This window comes from Dromiciops gliroides, chromosome 3 (genome assembly GCF_019393635.1).
Source record: "Dromiciops gliroides isolate mDroGli1 chromosome 3, mDroGli1.pri, whole genome shotgun sequence".
Classification (NCBI taxonomy): Eukaryota; Metazoa; Chordata; class Mammalia; order Microbiotheria; family Microbiotheriidae; genus Dromiciops; species Dromiciops gliroides.
Genome location: NC_057863.1, coordinates 546,435,948 through 546,455,897, shown reverse-complemented (window position 1 = coordinate 546,455,897; position 19,950 = coordinate 546,435,948). Strand labels below are relative to the sequence as shown.

Here is a 19,950-nt window from a genome sequence, read left to right as displayed (position 1 = left end):
CTTTACCCCAGGTCCCCACAATTTCCATCGTGGTTTTAGAAACTCCCTATTGCTGGGGCAGCTAGGTGGCTCAGTGGATAAAGCACTGGCCTTGGATTCAGGAGTACCTGAGTTCAAATACGGCCTCAGACACTTGACACTAGCTGTGTGACCCTGGGCAAGTCACTTAACCCTCATTGCCCTGTTAAAAAAAAAAAAAAAAAAAGAAGAAACTCCCTATTGCCTCTCAAATACAAACTCCTCAGCCTGGTATTTAAGTCCCTCTGTGGCCTGGCTCCAACATACTTTCCCAGCCTTGTTCCACACACTCTAGGTTCTAGACACTAGGTTCTAGACTTTCAGCTCTAGAACTCCTCCATGAATTTATATAAACCATCCCTTATGCCTGAACATGTACCACCACCTCTTGTCCACCTCTCTACATCTTTATCTTCCTTCAAGAACTTTCTTCTTAGAATTGTTAGCATTCTCTCCCTCATCAGGTCACCCTCTTTTTTAGTTTGTTTGTTTTATGGGGCAATGAGGGTTAAGTGACTTGCCCAGGGTCACTTGTGTCAAGGCTGGATTTGAACTCAGGTCCTCCTGAATCCAGGGCCAGTGCTTTATCCACTGCACCACCTAGCTGCCCCAGGTCACCCTCTTTTTAATATTTGAATGTATTTGTGGTATCCCTCCAGAATACGGCAGGGACCATTTTGGTTTTGTCCTTGTGTTTACCACATCTAGCATTGTGAAGGGGAGAGGATTGCACATAACAGTGCTTAAGAAATGTTTGTTGAATGGAATTGGGCAATTACTTGGAAGCACACTCCCTGACTCTGATTTCTTGGAATGCTGGGCTGGATAGGGCAATTCTTGGGGATGTTCTAGAAGAATAACAAGGGCTACCTTGAGACCCAGAAGTCAGGGGCTGGCCTTATTCTCTTCTTGTGTCTTCCTTCCTAGCTGGCTCCAGAACATACATTGATGTCCTTCCAGAAGGCTAGGGAGCAGAAGCTCTATGGGGTCCAAGCTGATGTGACCATCAGGTCAGTGGAGCAGATGACTGCTGTTTCATTTCTTCCCTGGAGTGACCTGATTGCAGATTGGGTCAACTTCTAGAATCACAAAATCACATTTCCTTTTAGAGTCAACACTGGTTAGAATTTTAAGATACTAGAGCCAGAGAGGACTTTTTAAAATAAACTAACCCATCTTTCTCATTTTATCAATGAACGTTGCTAAAGTCCACAAAGAGGAAATGACTTGGCCAAAGTCACAAAGTTAAGATTGGGATTATCTAGCCCATCATACACGAGCATACAATCACAGACATATACACACGTGCATGCACACATTCACATGAACATGCACTCAAATTCACACATACTCAAACACACATACATACACTCACACAGGTCCCTTCCAGCTCTGACATTCTCTGTTTTAAGGTTGCTTTCGTTGTTACCATTCTGCTCTCTGTTGTACCATTCATTATTGTAAGGCCCCTCCCATCTTTGGGATTCTATGAATGTCTGGATCTGAAAACAATTCATCTAGGGAACAGAGGGTTTGGAGAGGCAGTACATAGGACAGAAGTGGGGTGGCGTGGCCTTAGCTAATTATCAGGACACAGAGGAGAGAGGTGGATGGAAAAACCCATTGACAAAGGTGCCAATCAAAGTCCAGGTACACAGAATGATTCTGGATTGGGCCCAGGAGGAGCTGGGCACAGACAGACCTAAACCATTTCAAAGAGGCCTGAGAGGTGATCCAGTCTACCTTCACTGTGAGTGTTAGAGGGACAGGCCTCCATTCTCTGAGCACATGTTAATGGGAGTAGGAGGGCACAGGCAAGAGGACCCGTAGAACCAGAGAAATGCAGCCCAGGATTCCTGGCACCAATAATCCCCAAGGTGGGCTGCATGAGGAGACTTATGAGTGTGTGTATATATATATATATATATATATATATATATATATATATAGAGAGAGAGAGAGAGAGAGAGAGAGAGAGAGAGAGAGAGAGAGAGAGAGAGAGAGAGACTTGTGAGTGTGTGTGTGTCTGTGTGTGTGTGTGTGTGTGTGTGTGTGTGTGTATATATATATATATATATATATATATATATATATATATATATACTAATAAGTGCACTGATAATAGATATTCCAGAGTGGGAAGTAATTAAGGTATAACAGATAATTGAGAGTGGGTGGTGAGTAATACATGTAAAGATGATTGAAAATGGGTAGAGATCAGTCTCCAAGCAGATAATCACAGCGTCTCAGAGCTGGAAGGAGCCTCGATAGCCGTCTGTTTCACTAATACCTGACCATTAATCCCCTTTACAACCTCTATGGCAAATGGTTATCCAGCCTTTGTTTGAAGACCTGTGGCCTTGAAGGGGAGCCCATCAAATCCCAAGGCAGTTCATCCCCACCTGGGATGGCTCCAATTGTTGGGAAGTTTTTCCTTATATCAAGTCTAAAGTCATCTCTGTAATTTATAGCGATTGTTCCTAGCTCTGTCCTTTAGAGCTAAACAAATCTAGTCCCTGTTCCAGTAACATCATTTCAGATATTTGAAATTAGCAATCTCTCACACACACACACACCCCTCCATGCCAAAGTCTTCTTCTTAGCGCTTCTCTAAACATCCCCAATTCCTTTCCCTCATTCTCATATAGCACAAACTCGAGGCCCTTAGTCATTCTTCCCCTAACCCTAGACATTTTCTGTCTAGCTTGTCAGTGCCCTTGCTCAATATGGAACCTAGAACCGATCACAATATTCCATCTATGGCCCAACCATGGCAGAGTGGCACAGGATCACCACCTCCCTTCTAGCCATACCTGCCCCACCTTATACTTGTAAAGTTGATATTTTTTTTAACCCAAGTATAAGACTTTTACAGGGATCCCTAATACATTTAATCTTATTCAATTTGACCCAACTTTCCAGCCTATGGAGATGGCTTAGGATACGGATTCATTCCACTTGTTGGTTCTCCCTCCTTCCTAACTTTATGCCATCTGCAAATTTGATAAGCATGGCATGCCACCCTTCATTCATTTCATTGAATAAAATGTTGAATAACACTGGGCCAAGGTCCAAGCCTCCTCCCAAGTTGGCCTAAAACCATTAATGACCACTTTTTTGGAGCTGTTCATCTGACCAGTTCTGATTATCATCTAATCCAGAGGTGTCAAACACATGGCCGCAACACTCCCCAGTGAAGGCCAAAACAGATTGGAAATACTTAATATAATAAATAAAAATACAACAGAACCTAGATAATATTAATATGTGGTTTTCAAGTCAGTATGTCACCAGAAGGGATCATTATATATGGTTTTGTGCTTCCCTCTTTCTATTTGAGTTTGATTCCATTGACCTGGGTCACATGTCTCCATCTTGACTACAAGAATAGCTTGGGAGTAGATGGTAGGCAGTCCATACAAGTAATCAAGAATGAGCTGTCTTTAAGGGATCAGGGCAGGGTAGAATATGCACACCTCAGACTACACTTACCTTTGGGTATCCCCTGAGGCACAGTGGACTCTAGTTCCACCAGCTCTGGGACAAGGCCCAAGACAATGTACTGAATGGGATCTGCCCCTCTCCCTGCAGCCTGGATGGCGTTCCATTCCTCATGCATGATGCTACCCTGCGCCGTACAACCAACGTGGATGAAGCCCTCCCGGAGCTGTCCCGTCGGCCTGCCTCTATGTTCAACTGGACTGACCTGAAACAACTCAACGCAGGAGAATGGTTCCTCAAGGTGTGTCACCTTGTGTCCAGTGGGACCTGCCTGGGAGGTGGGGGTGAAGGAGAGAGCAGACCCTGGAGAGAACAGGAAGTCAATAAATATTTATTAAATGCCTACTATGTACCAGGCACTGTGCTAAACACTGAGGATAAAAAAAGAGAAAGGTAGTTCCTGCCCTCAAAGAGCTTACAATCAACTGGAGGAAGATAATACATAGAAGGAAGCTGAAAGGGGGCAAAGAGGGGTGTGTGTGTGTGTACACGTACGTGCGTGCGTGCCAAGGAACTAGCTGGGAGGTAGGGGGACAGCTAAATCCAGAGGAGAGGAGCCAGGTGGGAAAATGAAGAGCTGGCTGTCCTGGGCACCATCCCTAAATGGAAGTTCTGGGAGGAGCCAGCCAATGAGAGGGAAGGACCCTGCCTCGAAGCTTTGGTTCTCAAGCATCAATATTGGGTACTCAACAGGTGACAAAAGATTTTATGTACATTTTGTCACAAAATGTATGTATTTATTTTAAAATAGCTCTGAGCCATTATCTGTTGTCTTCCCTCCAACAATAAGAATTGTAGCTCCTCTGAGCTTTTTCAATGACAATGACGACAATAATAATATCAAGCATTTCTATAGTACTCTTAGGTTTGCAAAGTGCTTTATGTGTGTAAACTTGTATGAGCCTAACTACAGCCCTGTGATGTGGGTGCTATTATTATCCACATATCACAGGTAAAGAAATTAAGGATGACTTCATCATTGAATGACATCTCCCCATGTTAGCAAGATGCCCAAGGACCCACAACATTGCCATTAACAGGTCCCGGGCATGTACTGGCACATAGCTGGCATAGTGGATAGAGCACCAGGCCTGGAGTCAGGAAGACCTGAGTTCAAATCTGGCCTCAGACACTTCCTAGCTGTGTGACCCTGAGCAAGTCACTTAACCCTGTTTGCCTCAGTTTCCTCATCTGTCAAATGAGCTGGAGAAGGAAATGGCAAACCATTCCAGTATCTTTGCCAAGAAAACCCCAAATGGGGTCACGAAGAATTGGACATGACTGAAGCAATCGAATAACAACAAGGCCTGTTCTAAAAGCCAGAACTTGTAGTTTACTGCAAAGTTTTAGAAAGCCCCTGATAAGGCATAATAGAAGAGCTATGAGATAAATTCTATCATCATGTGTAATATACCCCTGTGAGGCAGCATAGTGTCATAGCTAGAGAGCTGGCCTTGGAGTCAGGAAGACCTGAGTTCAAGCCTCTCCTTTGACACCTCTTGGCTCTGTCTTCTTGGACAAGTCACTGAAGCCTTCTGCACACCCAGGCAGCTCTCTAAAACTATACCCTGCAGAGCAAATGTTGAGCTGCATTTGGAGAGCACTTTCCTCAATCTGCCTAGTAGGTGGATAGATGGCGCAGTGGACAGAGCAATGGGCCTGAGAGTTCTGAGTTCAAATCTAGTCTCTGCCACTTAGTAGCTGTGTGATGTTGGCAACTCACTTAACTTTGCTCAGCCTCAGTTTCCTCAGATGTAAAATGGGGATAATGATAGCCCCTACCTCCCAGATTTGTTGTGAGAAATCAAATGAGATGATGTAGGTACAGCTCTTTGCAATCCTTAAGAACTATATAAATGCTCATTAGTACTGTTATTTATGAATATTCGTATTGTTTCCTTACTGGGACCTCCCTATGCCTTTGAAATCATAGGTCTGGTCCAAACCAATAACCACACCTGGACTAAAGTCTCTGATTCCCTGTCATGATATGGGATGGTAGCCAACATTTACATGATGCTTTAAGGACTTGTGAGATTAAAATTGGATATTAGATCATAAATCTACCCTACTTAACCTTTCCCTTAATTTATCTCCCAGACTAGTAAATGGAAGAAGCTTCTGGTTTTCTAGTTAGAGCTTTTATTGTATGGTAGTCACAAGGTGATGTTGATTAGAAGGATAGGAAAGTAGAAATACAATACAAATCGTCTTAAGTCTAGGCTTAGTCTATATTCAGTATAAAACTCACCAAAACCCAAGGCCACCTTTGGGGCGAGAGACCGAGTCAAGCGCGTGCTGTTAACCGAGAGCCCGGCCGAGTCAAACTCCAGTCCGCGTCTGTCTGTGCAGCGCAGCCAGGAGACCAGCGGAGCAGGAAAAAAGGCCCCACTTCCGTTCTCTCCTTGCCTTTTAAGCTCACACCCCGGAAGTCGAGTGCTCAGCAGGCAATCTGGCCTGCGTCGCAGGCGGACTGGTGTGCGTAGCTCATGCCGTTGGTCTCCTCCCCAAAAGGGTGGTCCTAAAAAAAACTGGCGTCTCTCCATTATCTAACTGACTGTTAAAACTTTTTACCACAGACTACAAAGTACCTTAGAGATGTTATTTTATCTTCACAAGCACCCTGAAGGCTGGGGGCTGTTATTATCCCCATTTTTTTAGTAGATGAGGAAATGGAGGCAAATGGCATTGAAGTGACTTGACTCCTGGAAACTTTGAGCAAAAACATCAAGCAGCAACTGCTTGGTGCCCAGGACCATTTTATCTGACTTGGTCCCGTCAGTCAAGGCCTAGTCTGGCTAAGTGTGGAGAGAGGCTCATCAGCGGGGAACAGAGTGTTCTGACCCAGGCCAGGTTAGGAAGGAATAAGCCAAGTGTTGTATTAGAAACACTCGGAGTTGGGAAAATTCGAATTCTAATCCTGAGTGCTGTGAGGCCTGGGCTATAAAGGTGATGGGGGACATTCTTGCCATCAGGAAACTCATGGTCTGGCCCAGGTTGACAGCACAAACATGGCAGAATATGGGACATGCCACCTCTTCTGGGAAGTCTTCCTTGATTCTTCCTGAGTCTATCCCTCACTATCCTCAACTCTAACCCTCCCACCCCCATAGGAACATATACTCTTCCTCAACTTCAGTTTCCCCAGAACATTTTGTCTGGATCCTCCCTTTGCCCTAACACATTCTGCTTTGTGTTATATACATGTTGTGCATGTGGTATATACCTCCCTGTTAGTCTGTAAGCCCTTTGAGGGCAGGGCTGCTGTGTCACTTACATAGTGTGGAGCGCAGGGTGCTCTGCATGTGGTAGGCACTTACTTAGTGAGTTCACTGTCATTGAATGGGTAGTAGGTAAACCTCTGTGAGGTCTCTGGATTTTCAGGAGTAGAAGGAAATGAATGAACACTCAAGTAGTTAGGGTTTAATTAATGTAAGGGGTAGGATTTGATCTGGGGTGTTCCAGGCATAAAAACACCTGCCTTAGCAGACAAAGTAAACCTGGAGGGGTTTTTAACCCCAGGCTAAGCCTTTTCCCCTGACCTTGGATCAGAAGCTTAGCACTAAATGTTTATTGACTGACTGATGGATAAGTGCCTGACATATGGTAACTGCTTAATTAAGATGTCATTGTTGCTGGTTTTTCCAGAAAGAAATACGTTAAGTAAAGTTTCAGAACTAAAGGGTTAGCAAACATGGAGTAGGGATTAGAGGGAAAGGGGGAAGAGAACCAATAATAACGGGTTTGTATTAAGCAAAGCTAATCATAGGGACAAAATCCTGACTTGAAAGAGGAAGGGGAATCAAAAAACCCCTAATTTGAGGGGAAAATACTAGAGACACAAATGGAAGAAAACATAAATCCAATTTTTATGACTTTAAATGTGATGGATTAAACAAGAGTAACAAATTAGCTAATCGACAAATGCTCATTCATTCAGAAGGGACATGATGGAGAAGTCAGGTGCTCCACAGAGCTTGTGTATCGAGTCTGATATGTGACATGACTGACCTGTAGACCTTCTCTGCATACAGACGGACCCCTTCTGGACTGTGAACTCACTGTCAGCCTCCGACTACAGGGAAGCACAGAACCAATCCATCTGCAAATTGACTGACCTCTTGGAGCTGGCCAAAGGGAACATGACTCTGCTACTCAACCTTTGGGACCCACCCCATGACCACCCCTACAGGAGCACCTTCTTCAACATCACCCTGGATGCCATCCTCCACTCTGGCCACCCACAACACCTGGTAAGCCCTCCGTGGCCCCTTGAGAAATCAAATGGGCATCCATAGCTCCATCTTCAATAAGCCTGACCCATAAACTCATGGACCATTTGGCTGTCTTTCAGTCTGGTGAGGAGAGAAAATACAAACCCTCTCCTACTTCTGCTGTGGCTCACGCTCTCCTTCATGTTTGGAATGGTCTCCTTACCCACTGACAACCTCCTCTTCCTTCAGGTCCCAGCTTCAGTATCAGGAAGCCTTCCCTGAATCCTGGCTAGAAGTGTTCCCTCCATCTTTGAATCTCATCAGCCCTTCTCTGTTTGAACTCTACCATTCACTAACCACATTCTGTCTTATATTAGAGTTATCCATCCATTTTCCATGTACCCTTCCTCCTGGATCTCAGGAGATGAGAGGGAAGAGATTCCAACTAAAGACCACCCCACCCACCCACCCCCAGTTTCTCCCATGGCCTGAGCTGCTAGACCTTCCTGGCTCCTTGTATTAAGGTAGAGATTGGGAAGAACCTGACTGATTGAGCCCTCCTCCTACTCTGAGACTGAGCCTTGACCTCAGTTCCTTTGTTCCTCTTCCCCCACCCCAACCCTACTACATCCCAGGTTATGTGGCTGCCCAGCAGACAAAGGCCATTGGTACAGAAAGTAGCCCCGGGCTTCCAGCAGACCTCAGACGTCAAAGAGCCAGTTGCTAGTCTGCGACGTGGGCACATTCAGAAACTGAACTTACGCTACACTCAGGTCTCCAGCCAGGACATCAGGTATGGGCACGCCTTCCTTCCCTTTCCCCCTCCCCCTGGCTCCAGGGAGTCCCCAGACCGAGGGGGGAAGCTCATGACTTCATCATTGTATCCCTAGAAGCTTCTGGTTTAGTGAGGGAGAAAGGGCATCCCGAGGCCATGACGTAATAGAAAGAAATATGGGATGACGAGTTAGGAATTAAACTTGAGTCCCCACTCTGTTGCTAGCTCACATATACACACACCGCTCCCCGGAGAATCCTTCTGGCTCAGACTGGGAGGTCAGACTTCAAAGGGGCTCATGTCTCCCTTTCTCCCTCTTCTCTGTTCCATGTGCTAGGGACTGCTCTGCATGGAACCTGAGTGTGAACCTCTACACAGTCAATGAGCCGTGGCTCTTCTCCCTTCTGTGGTGCTCAGGTGTCCAGTCCGTCACATCTGACAACTCTCACACCCTGTCCAAGGTGCCTTCCCCTGTCTGGATCATGGTAAGCCTGGCACGCCCCAGCACAGCTGACAGAGAATCAATTACAAGACATTTATTGAGGATACTGACACAAAATTGAAGACAGTCCCCTGAGGAGCTTACAGTCTAATAAACAGAGGAGACTGAAACTGAGGGAAGGGACTCCATTCCCCTTTCTCTCTCTACTTCCCCTGTGGGTGTTTAAAAATATCTTTTTTTTCTAGATCTGTGATAACACAAATTCATAACTTTAAATATGAATGGAGTAGGGGCAGCTAGGTGGCGCAGTGGATAGAGCACTGGCCCTGGATTCAGGAGGACCTGAGTTCAAATCTGGCCTCAGACCCTTGACACTTACTAGCTGTGTGACCTTGGGCAAGTCACTTAACCCTAATTGCCTCACACACACACAAAAAAAGATTATTAAATATGAATGGAGTAGATGAAAGTGACAAATTAGCTAAGAAATAAATGTTTACTTATTCAGAAGGGATGTGATGGAGAGGTCAGGTGATCCATGGAGCTTGTGTGTCAAATGTCTGCCTATCCCTCTGTCCATATAGACTGAGGCCTGTTTCCGAGGCCCTGTCCTCAAACCTCTTCTTCATCATGATTCTCATTTCTCTAGTGCATTAAGGTTTACAAACCCAGAAGGGAAGTGATGTATCTGTTATTATCCTCATTTGACAGATGAGGAATTTTATCCAAGGTCACCCAGTTAGTGGTTTCCAGAGCCAGGATGTAAAAACCTGGTCTCCTGACCCTCCACATTCTTTCCACTGCACTAAGTTGCTTCTTAATAAAAGAACCAGAAGGTCATTAGACATTAGAGGCCATCTAATCCAGCCCTCCCATTTTATAGGTAGTGAAACTGAGGCCCAGAGAGATAAAATGATTTGTCTAATGACAAATAGATTAAGTACCCTTAGAGGCCATGTAATCCAACTCCCTTATTATACACTATAAGCGATGGACTTTTTCACATGAAGTCTTTGGGTCCAAACGTGGAGGCTCCCATTGTCATTGATTAATGAGAACAGCTCCTTATAGAAGCCTTAACAAATAGATTTCTTTTTCTCTCTGTTGTCCTCTATTTTCATCTATAAATGGTCTTTGAATGATACATATTACCACTTTTTACTTTTTTTTGTTTTTGAGGCGTTCAATCATTCACCCATCTCCTCTCCAGTATTTTGCAGATGAGAAAATGGTGTTACCCTTGGCTGCCATCCCTCTCTGCTTAGCAAAATAGTCAATCATTGTCTGGCCAAGGTGGTTTCTGGGCCCATTTGGCTTCCTTGTTGCTCTGGTTCAGCTCTTGCATGAAATGATCATAATCAGGGTCAATGTCTTTGACTTTTTTTTTTCTTTTTTGGTTTTGGTTTTTGCGGGGCAAAAGGGGGTTAAGTGACTTGCCCAGGGTCACACAGCTAGTAAGTATCAAGTGTCTGAGGCCGGAGTTGAACTCGGGTACTCCTGAATCCAAGGCTGATGCTTTATCCACTGTGCCACCTAGCTGCCCCCCTGTCTTTGACTCTTAATTTCCCGTTTTCCAGCATCAGTGGCTTCTAGGTCAGTTAGGTTCAAGCTATTGCAGTTATACGTGCGGCTTTTTATCTTTATTAATGTTTCTTCAAATTGGATATTGCTTTGACCTTTGTTGATATGACTCCCACATCAATAACCAATAAAATTGGATATAACCAATTGCTTTTTTTTTTTTTTCCGGTATTTTGTACAGTGCTTACAGTATCCAGTGCCCTCCAACTCCTGAAGAACATATGTTTCTGAGGGGTCTATACACCTTTGGCCTTTTTCATGTCTTAAAACCAAACTCTATTCTCCTATATACTTCTTTTCATCCTCCCCGTGCCTACCTTCCATTTGAAGTCCTCAAGAATAAGGGTATGGGGCAGCTAGGTGGTGCAGTGGATAGAGCACTGGCCCTGGAGTCAGGAGTACCTGAGTTCAAATCTGGCCTCAGACACTTAACACTTACTGGCTGTGTGACCCTGGGCAAGTCACTTAACCCCAATTGCCTCACCAAAAAAAAAAAAAAACACCAAAAAACCAAAACCAAGAATCAGGGTATAACATTGACTTGAATTGAGGGTTCTTTTCAAGTCTAGGATGTGAGATAATTCCAGACTGCCTGCATTTGGCTAAACTGCACTGCCATTATGAGGATAAGAAGGAGGATGAGTGTGAAGTAGTAGATAAAGTGCTGGACTGGAAGTCAAGAAGACCTGAGTTCAAATCCTGATTCAGATGTTTGCTAGCTGTATAATCCTGTGCAGTGGTTTAGTGAACAGAACATTTCATTTGGAGTGAAGGAGAGATGGGTTCAATTTATTCCCCAGATACTTACTGTCTGTGTGATTCTGGGCAATGATATAAGTAAATAGAGGACTTGACTTTGAGTCAGGAAGACCTGTATTTGAATTCTGCCTCAGATACTTACTAGCCGTGTGACCCTGGACAAGTCACTTTACCGGTTCTGTGCCTCAATTTCCTCATCTCTAGAAATAGGGTGTTGGATTCTATAAGGTCCTTTCCAACTCTAAATCTTTGATCTTGTGATCTGTAAAGGGAGATAGATAATCCCTATTTCACAAGGTTGTTGTAAGGATGAAGTGACTTAATGTACATTAAAAAGTTCACAGACCTTAAAACGCTGGATAAAATTCACCTATTAATCCAGTGTGTATAAAGCAAGCAGGCTGGTGGAACCTGTAGGCCCCTTCTCAGAATCACGACTTTAAATGCAGAAACTGCAGAGAATTACAAAGGAAACCAATTATATAGTAATAGTCATCAAAACAGTTGTGGGTTGTTGGGGTTTTTTTAAGTTCACAGATGCTAAGTTGAGAAGTCCCTATGTTGGTATCTCTCATGTTTATAACATTTATGGTTTACCAAGCATGATTCCTGCCTACCAACAACCTTATGAAATAGGGAATGAAGTGTTATTAAGCTCATTTTTACAAATGAGGAAACTGAGGGCTCAGGGAGTTTAAAGTGACTTCTCCAGGATTACCCAGCCAGTATGTGTCAGAACAGAGGTTCAAAGCCCTTCATAACCTAGGTCCCCCCTACCTTTCCAGTCTTACACCTTCCCACCCAACACATAGTTCAATTCAGTGACAGTAGCCTCCTGGCTATTCAATAAACAAGACACTCTATCTCTCTGGGCATTTCCTCTGGCTGTCCCCCATTACCTTCAGCACTCTCCCTCATCCTCTCCAACTTCTTCCTTGCTTCCTTTAAGTCCCAACTAAAATCTCACCTCCTACAGGAAGCCTTCTACAACCCCTATTAATTCTAGTGCCTTCCATCTTTAAATTATTTCCCATTTATCCTATATATAACTTGCTTCGTTTGCATGTTACCTCTCCCATTAGATTGTAAGCTTCTTGAGGGCAGGGACCGTCTTTTGCTTTTTTGTATTCCCAGCACTTAGCATATAGTAGGCGCTCGATAAAATGTTTATTGAATTGAATTGAATGGAAACTCACGGCAGGCAGACCCTACATCCAGGCACACATGTCCCTCTGATGTCTCTGGGCATTTACCCATCCTGAGATGGAGGCCCAGGGACCCCTCTGAGGAAGGACTGTGAGGTTGCTCCTGCTTGAGTCTCATTCTGACCACTGAGTCCTTTGGGTATCTGACTGTTTTCCAGGCCCCGGACGAATACTGTCTCATCTGGATCACAGCTGACCTCGTCTCCTTCACACTCATCGTGGGCATTTTCGTATTTCAGAAGTGAGTACTGTCTGCTGCCCTCCCGCAGCCTTATCCCCGGCCCCAGTTCCTGCCAGGCCAGGATCAGCCATAACCCTCAACCTCTTTCCCCAGGCTCCTTGTGGTCCAGGGGCCTTATCCCAAGGTCCTTACAGCTATACCTTTTGTGCCCACTGGGGTTACTTAAAGGAGCTTGGACCAATCATATATTTTGTCTAAGACTTTAGCTTCTCCTTTTTAAAATGAGATTGGTCCAGATCAGAGGTGACAAACTCAAATAGAAACATGTTTATATTGATTTAGAAAACCACAAACTAACATCATATTGCATTGTATTTTTATTTATTTTGTTAAACTTTTCCCAGTTACATAGTAATCTGGTTGGGTAAGCATTAGGTCTTCAGTACCTCCTGATCTAGATAATTCTCTAGTGCTTGTTCCAGTTCTAAATCCTTTAAGCCCCAGAGTTTTCTCCTTCTCCCCTTTGGCCAGGGGCTGAAACCTCAGAGCCAAACTCAATGTAGAGGAGCACAAACCCAGAGTCAAAAGGATCGGCACCAGTTGTGCCTTGACTCTGGCAAGATTAGTGGGCTGAGCATCAGGATAAAATCAGGTTTCAAATCCCAAATTGTTCTTACATGCAATTGGGGAAAGGAAAAAAAAATTTTAAGAAAAAATAAAATCCTAGTTGTTACTCTCTTACCATGTGACCATCTCTGAGCATCAATTTCCCTCTTCTACAAAACTGTCCTGTGGGTCCTTGTCCAGCCTTCCTCCCAGAGGCAAGTGTGATAGGACACTTGAGAGAACCTGGGCACTTAATCGATAAAGAATCCCAGCGTTTCTACCTGTGCCTCAGTTTGTAAAACTCCTTTTATACTAAAAGCTCTTTGTAACCCAGAGGGAGCTCTTAAGAAGGGAGTGTCTTATAATGGACTTGGGAGCAAGGAAAACCCAGGTCGGCATCCTGCCCCTAACACAAGTGGATAGGGGGTAATCCTGCCTAAAGTGTGTGCCTCCCAAGAGTGTGGTGAGGCTCAAATGAAACAGACGGGCGGCATGGTTTTATGCACCTTAAACCGCCATAGAAATATTAGCTATTATGACTGCTTATAATTCCCAATAGGGGTTTAACAGTTTATAATGTCCTTTATAAACTTAAGGTGATTTATCGTGTATAAGATACATGACCATTCTTGAAGCCTTTTACTATTTACAAGGCCCTTCTCTGTCTTCAGAACATTTTATCTTGTCTATTAAATGTCTACTATGTGCCAGGCACTATGCCAGATGATGGAGACACAAACACAAGAGTGAGACCGTCTTTGCCATTGAGAAGTTCATATTTCACTGGGGGGAGCAGCGTTATCTGTGCAGTTAAATTTTCTGAGGAACAGTTCTGCAATTTGAATGTATCCCTGAGAGACTACTTGTTCAAAGGAAGCCTTTAAGGTTGCATGTGACACTTTTCATTTCAAAGGGGGATCCTAAATTCCCAACCTTTCATTCAGCTCTTGTGACTGGGAATGTGTCTTCAGCTGCAGAGACTCATTTGCAAAAACGTTGATGAGTCACTTCACCTCTGCCTGCCTCAAGTTCCTCATCTGTAAAATGGAAATAATCACAGCACCTACCTCCCAAGGTGGTTGTGAGGATCAAGTGAGATAATCATTTTAAAGTGCTTAGCACAGTCCCCGGCACATAGTAAGCATAATATAAATGTTAGCTGTTATTATTATTATTAATTATCATTGTTGTTGTCATCATTATCATCAGTGTTATTATTATGGTTCTCAGCGTTATTATCATCATTGTTATTAACATTATTACATCATCATGGTTGCCCTTGACCAGAGGATTGTAGGTGCTGCTTTCCCCATCTATTATCCCATGTGCTCCTCCTGACACCGGTGAGGAGGTGACAGCACAGGGATTAGTACTTTTGTCAAGTGGGGAAGTAACCTGAGCCAGACCCCACTGTGAGTGGGTTGCAAGGCCCCCTACTCTCCTGGTCCTCTCTCGAGGTTCTTTTCACCCCATCCCATCCTTGGCCCAGAGGATGTCAGGGGGAGATGGGGAGATAGATGCTGACTCCCCCCGCCTCATAAAAGGCCATCTTTTCCCCACACTGGACAAGAAGCTCAGGGGTGCACCTCCCTCTGGACTGTGCCCCAGGGAGGGACAGGAGGCCCTGGGGAGATGGAGCCTGGCCAGGGAGAGAGCAAAGAGCCCACTGGGTGGAGCGGGGGAAGAAGGCCCTCGTAGGCACAGGGCTGGAGCAGGCCTGGCCGGCGGCGTGGGCCCCCACATCCCCTGACTTCTCTGACTGTTGTACCTGTCCCTCCTCTCTTCTCTTCTGCTGCACTCGGGCCTCTCTCAGCTATCACTTAATCAGGTAATTCTGCTGATGCCTTTCTTTCCTCCCCTATTTCACCCTCTCCCTACTTATCCTCTGCCCTGCCCATCCCTCATGCCCTTATCTCTTTTCCTTCCTCCTTCATTTTGCCCACCTTGCTCTCGATTCCCTCCTCTCTACCTCTGCTCCTCTCCTATTCCTTCTTCCTTTCTTACCTTTTCCTCCTGCCCCCCTTCTCCCTCTATCTTTATCACTACTCCTTCCCGTACACTGTTCCCTTTTCCTTCTCTTTCTGTCCTGGTGTGATAGAAAGAGCCCTAGAAACTTTGTCAGTCCATGACTTGCGTGATCTTGGACAGCTCACTTCTTGTCTTGGGCATCTTCATCTTCCCCATGTAAAATCAGGAGGTTGGACTAAATGGTTTCATAAGGTTACCCTTCTAGTTCTGGGAGTCTAGACTTTCTCTGCTCCCTCCCCTCCCCACCTTCTCCGGGAACTCTTTCCTCCATCCCTTCTGCCTCCTCCTTTCTGCCCCATATCCCCCTTGGATAGGAGAACTGCCCTCAGCAAGGATGGGGGGCTACGGAGAGGATAAGGACAGGGGCCTGGCCGGGAAGAGGATAAAAAAACGAAAAGCCACTGCTATGTACAGGCGTCCTTTAGAGCCCGACAGAGGAGGCTGCCTCAGGCTGCTCCCCGCTCCCCTTTCAGGGGTTCTTCATCATTTCTGTGTCCTGGACCCCTTTGGGCAGTCTGGGGAGGCCTACGGACCCCTTCTCAGAACCACATGTTTAATTGCACAGAATAAAATACACAGGATTGCAAAGGAAACCAATTACATTGAAATACAGTTCCAAAATATTTGTTTTTTTAAAGTTCCCAGACCCCTGGTTAAGAGCCACTACCTTAGGCTCTTTCCTGGGCCTAAAGGGAGGGAGCAGTGAGCTCCATGGTCTAGCCATCCAGAGCATATGGGCTCTGCTGCACGGCAGGGGTGCTCTGAAGCTCTGTAGGGCTGAAAGCATAGCTGCTAATTGCCAATCTTATTCCCAGACCGGACTTGCTACAGTGCTGGTGTCTGCATTGCACTTAGCTCACTTCTAGCACAATTCTGGAAATGCCCTGGACACATTGCTCAGTCTCTCCCTGTCTCCCTCTCCTTTTCCCTCCTTCTCTCCTCCCTCTTTCTCCTTTCTCTCTCTCTCTCCTTCCTCCTCTCTTTCTCCCTCTTCTCCTTTCTCCTATCCCTCTCTCTCCATTTCTCCTTCTCCTCACCTTCCCCCCCACTTCTCTCTGTCTCCCCCACTCCTGATGTACAATAGTTTCTGCTTGCAATTTTCTCTGCTTCTCTATCTCTCCATAATCATGGGTTTCTCCCTCTCTCTTTCCCTCTGCCCATCCTGTCCTCATAATTCTCCCACCTTCAGTGTCCCAATTATAAAATGAACAGTTTGCAAAATTCTTCTCCCACCCCCACCCCCAATCCTCCTTAACCCTACCTCCTCTTTTGGCTAGACTTTGGGTTCTGATCCCAGCTCTCCCACTAACTTGCTGTGTGACCATGGGCAAGTCATTTCCCTCCCTGGGCCTCAGTTTGCCCATCTGCCAAATGAGGAGATCGCATTGAGTGATCTCACAGATGCCTTCTACCTCTGGTATTTCAGGAGTGTGTGGCTGGGTTGGCACAGCTAAAGGGTCCTCCTGCCCTTTTTCCTATTCCTTCCCAATTCACTGTCCAGCACCCCTTCCCAGCAGGAAATGCTTCCTGACATCTGGCCTCCATCTTTTATAATGTTGTCCAAGCCCCACCTTGATTCCTCTGTCCTCAGAGGGAAGGCTCTACCCCAAACTGTGGCTATGCCAGATGGGCCTTTTTTTATGCTAGTAGATCTTTGTCTGGAAACTTCAAATTTGTATTAATAGAACCTTCTTTTAAACATATGTTGGAGAAGCTGATATGTAAAGGAAATCCTAGTTGATAAGAGGAAGAATTGCTTTTGTAAAGTATTGTTCCTCTCATTTGTTTTGGGTGTCAAACCCAATTTTCATATTGGGGGGCAGGGATCATTTGAGATGCAGCCCACCTAGATGTTCTTGGCAATACCCCCATAAATTTATTCCTAATTTTTAGCCAGAACTAGCCTTCTACCCATTTTTGTGGATTATTAATTTATAAAATGACCCCATTGATTTTTGCACGGGAGGGGAGCCTATCCCTACTCCCTGGAGTAAGCTATTGACTGGGAGAAGAACCCTAGTATTCTCTGTGTCCCTATGACAGTCTTCCCTCCTCCTTATCCCCCGCAAAGTATGGAATTAAAGGCATCATTGATCATTTGCTTCCTTCCCTTTCTCTCTCCCTTACTCATAAGTTCCCCCTCTTGATACCCTCCCTCCCCAGCCTCCCCTTAAAGCTGTTTCTCCACCACCTCTTAGTCCTTGCTTAGTTGGTTTCCCTTAGCCATCAGAGGAAGCACGGCTGATTTAATGCTCCAGGCTTTAGAGCCCCTTTAAGAATAGTTTGGGCCTGTTGCATTGCTTTAGGACTGTGGGTAAAAGAGAGGGAGGGGAGCGTTGCCTCCCTGGTGACAAGCTGCAGTCTCCTTTCATTCTTCTGCTCATTGTGCTCATGGGGATCAATCCAGAAAAAAACCTTTCTCCTTGCCCCCTCCCCCCACCGGACCGTCCAACTCTATCCCTTGGTTTCTTCTTTCCTAACCATTAAAAGTAGATTATAGGGGCAGCTAGATGGTGCAGTGGATAGAGCACTGGCCTTGGAGTCAGGAGTACCTGAGTTCAAATCCGGCCTCAGACACTTAACACTTGCTAGCTGTGTGACCCTGGGCAAGTCACTTAACCCCAACTGCCTCACTAAAAAAAAAAAAAAAGTAGATTATATCAGACCTCCCCTCCCCACCCCTGTTACTGTAGAGCCCTGTTCTAGCAGACTCCTTGTTACAATAGCCCAGATCCCCCTTTGCCCCCTCCCAAAGCTGTTATCATATTGACTCCTGTTGTAGTAAACTCCTGGTATAACAAGCCTTTATGAAACCAGGAAGCCTCTCTTACATCTAAGCCTTATTCTAGCAAACTTGTTCAATAGTAGCCCTGCACAGTCAAGTAGATTCCCTCTGATGGTTGCTTTTTGTTACAGTAGGCCCTTCTTTTAGCAGGCCCTTCTTATAGCAGACCCCATATAGTATAGACCCTGTTAAAACAGAGCTGTCTTAGCAGACTCCCATTATGGCCAATTCCCTGCCACAGAGTCCTCCAGGCTCTCCTAATAGCACACCTGTTAGAGCAGATCCCTGGTGCATACCTGCTAGACAGCAAATATCCAATAGATCAGAGACCTCATAGACCAGATCACAGTTACAAAAGGGCCTTGTTTCTGGTTGATAATTGTTACACTAGATCTTAGCTACAGCAGATCTGTTGTCGGCAATGCCTTCCAGTCTGCAATGATCACAGTTGTAATAAATCCCCCTCTAATAAAGACTTGTGTTAAAACAGATCCTTTAGGTAGTACACCTCATATACAAAAGCGCTTCTGTCCTAGCTGACGCCTCTGTAATAGTGACTCCTATGGTAGGACATCATCATAATACAGATTTCTGTAATAGCAGACCCTTTATATGAGGCTCCTATCATTGCAGGCAACTATAATAGTGATCTGTTATAGCAGGCCCCTCTCATGGTATACGTTTCAAATATCTAACAGGTCCTTCTTAACAGCTAGCATTTCTTATGTTAGGCCCCTATTATAACAGGCCACTATAGTAGTGATCTCTGTTATAACAGGACCTTCTAATACCAGGACTCTATGATTATAGACTCTTTGCAAATAGTGCTTCTATTAAATTAGACCACTACAGCAAGATATATGCTGGAAAGAGCTTTGACCTAGGGAACAATATGTTTAGGCTCTAGACTGGACTGTGTTACTCCATGACCTTGGTCAAGGCCCTTTCTGAACCTAAGTTTCTCTGGACCAGATGAAGGCCCCTCAGGGCCCTCCCGGCTCTGCATTCTGTGTGCTTTCTAACTGACAAAGCATGATCTATGACTCTTAGTTCCCCCTGCTTTCTGAAATACTCTCCTCCAGAGGGACCACTGTAGCTTGGGGTCTCTTTCTTGGAAAAGGAGGAAACAGCAAGGCCTGAGACCCAGATGCTCAGTCCTGTGATCAGGCTTCCTGAACCTGACCCTAACTGGCTCTTCCCATGTAGGCAGGGCCAGCCGGCTCAGGGCTCAGGTCCAGGCCACCCAAAGCAGTAGGGCCTGACCCTCAGTATTCTTCCCATCCATAGGTGGCGATTAGGCAGCATCAGGACCTACAACCCAGAACAGATCATGCTCAGTGCAGCTGTACGTAGGACCAGCCGCGATGTCAAGATCATGAAAGAGAAGTTGATCTTTTCAGGTGAGCCACAGGATCTGCACTCTGAACTGGTACTGGGAGGGATCTGGGAAAGATAAAGATAGGGGTGGGAAAGGGAAGTAGGTCCCAGCTGTCCTGGGAGAGGGCATCCCTTAAATTGGGGGGTTTTAACCTTTTTTGTGTAACAGACCCCTTTGGCAATCTGGTGTGACCCACAGACCCTTTCTCAGAATTGTGTTTTTAAATGCATAAAATAAAAGCTATAACATTGCAAAGGAAACTGTATTGAAATAGTTAATGAGAACTTTTTTTAAAGGCCACAGACCCCAGGTTAAAAATGCCTACCCTAAAGAAGGCCTCTTTAGCTCCAGCCATTGGGCTCTGCCATGGAGAAGGCCCATTGTAGCAGTGTGTATGTGTGTATGCCCAGCTTTCTGAATACCCTGCCCTTTATATAGCCATCAGTAGGACACATACCCTGACCCTGTGTCGTGCCT

At 45.3% G+C, this 19,950-nt stretch overlaps 1 protein-coding gene across 10 annotated transcripts in view; it reads left to right on the top strand.

Annotated features, from left to right (window-relative positions):
- Positions 1-19,950, top strand: part of GDPD5 (glycerophosphodiester phosphodiesterase domain containing 5) — a 181,352-nt gene that overhangs the window by 148,298 nt on the left and 13,104 nt on the right. For 7 of the 10 annotated variants that reach the window (XM_043992786.1, XM_043992787.1, XM_043992788.1 and 4 more), the window contains 8 exons: positions 946-1,028; positions 3,610-3,760; positions 7,554-7,772; positions 8,369-8,526; positions 8,846-8,993; positions 12,654-12,736; positions 15,096-15,110; positions 19,383-19,495. In XM_043992786.1, coding sequence (XP_043848721.1) covers positions 946-1,028; positions 3,610-3,760; positions 7,554-7,772; positions 8,369-8,526; positions 8,846-8,993; positions 12,654-12,736; positions 15,096-15,110; positions 19,383-19,495 — 970 coding nt within the window. The remainder of the gene's footprint in view (positions 1-945; positions 1,029-3,609; positions 3,761-7,553; positions 7,773-8,368; positions 8,527-8,845; positions 8,994-12,653; positions 12,737-15,095; positions 15,111-19,382; positions 19,496-19,950) is intronic. The other 3 variants (XM_043992791.1, XM_043992793.1, XM_043992795.1) reach the window with 1 other exon arrangement.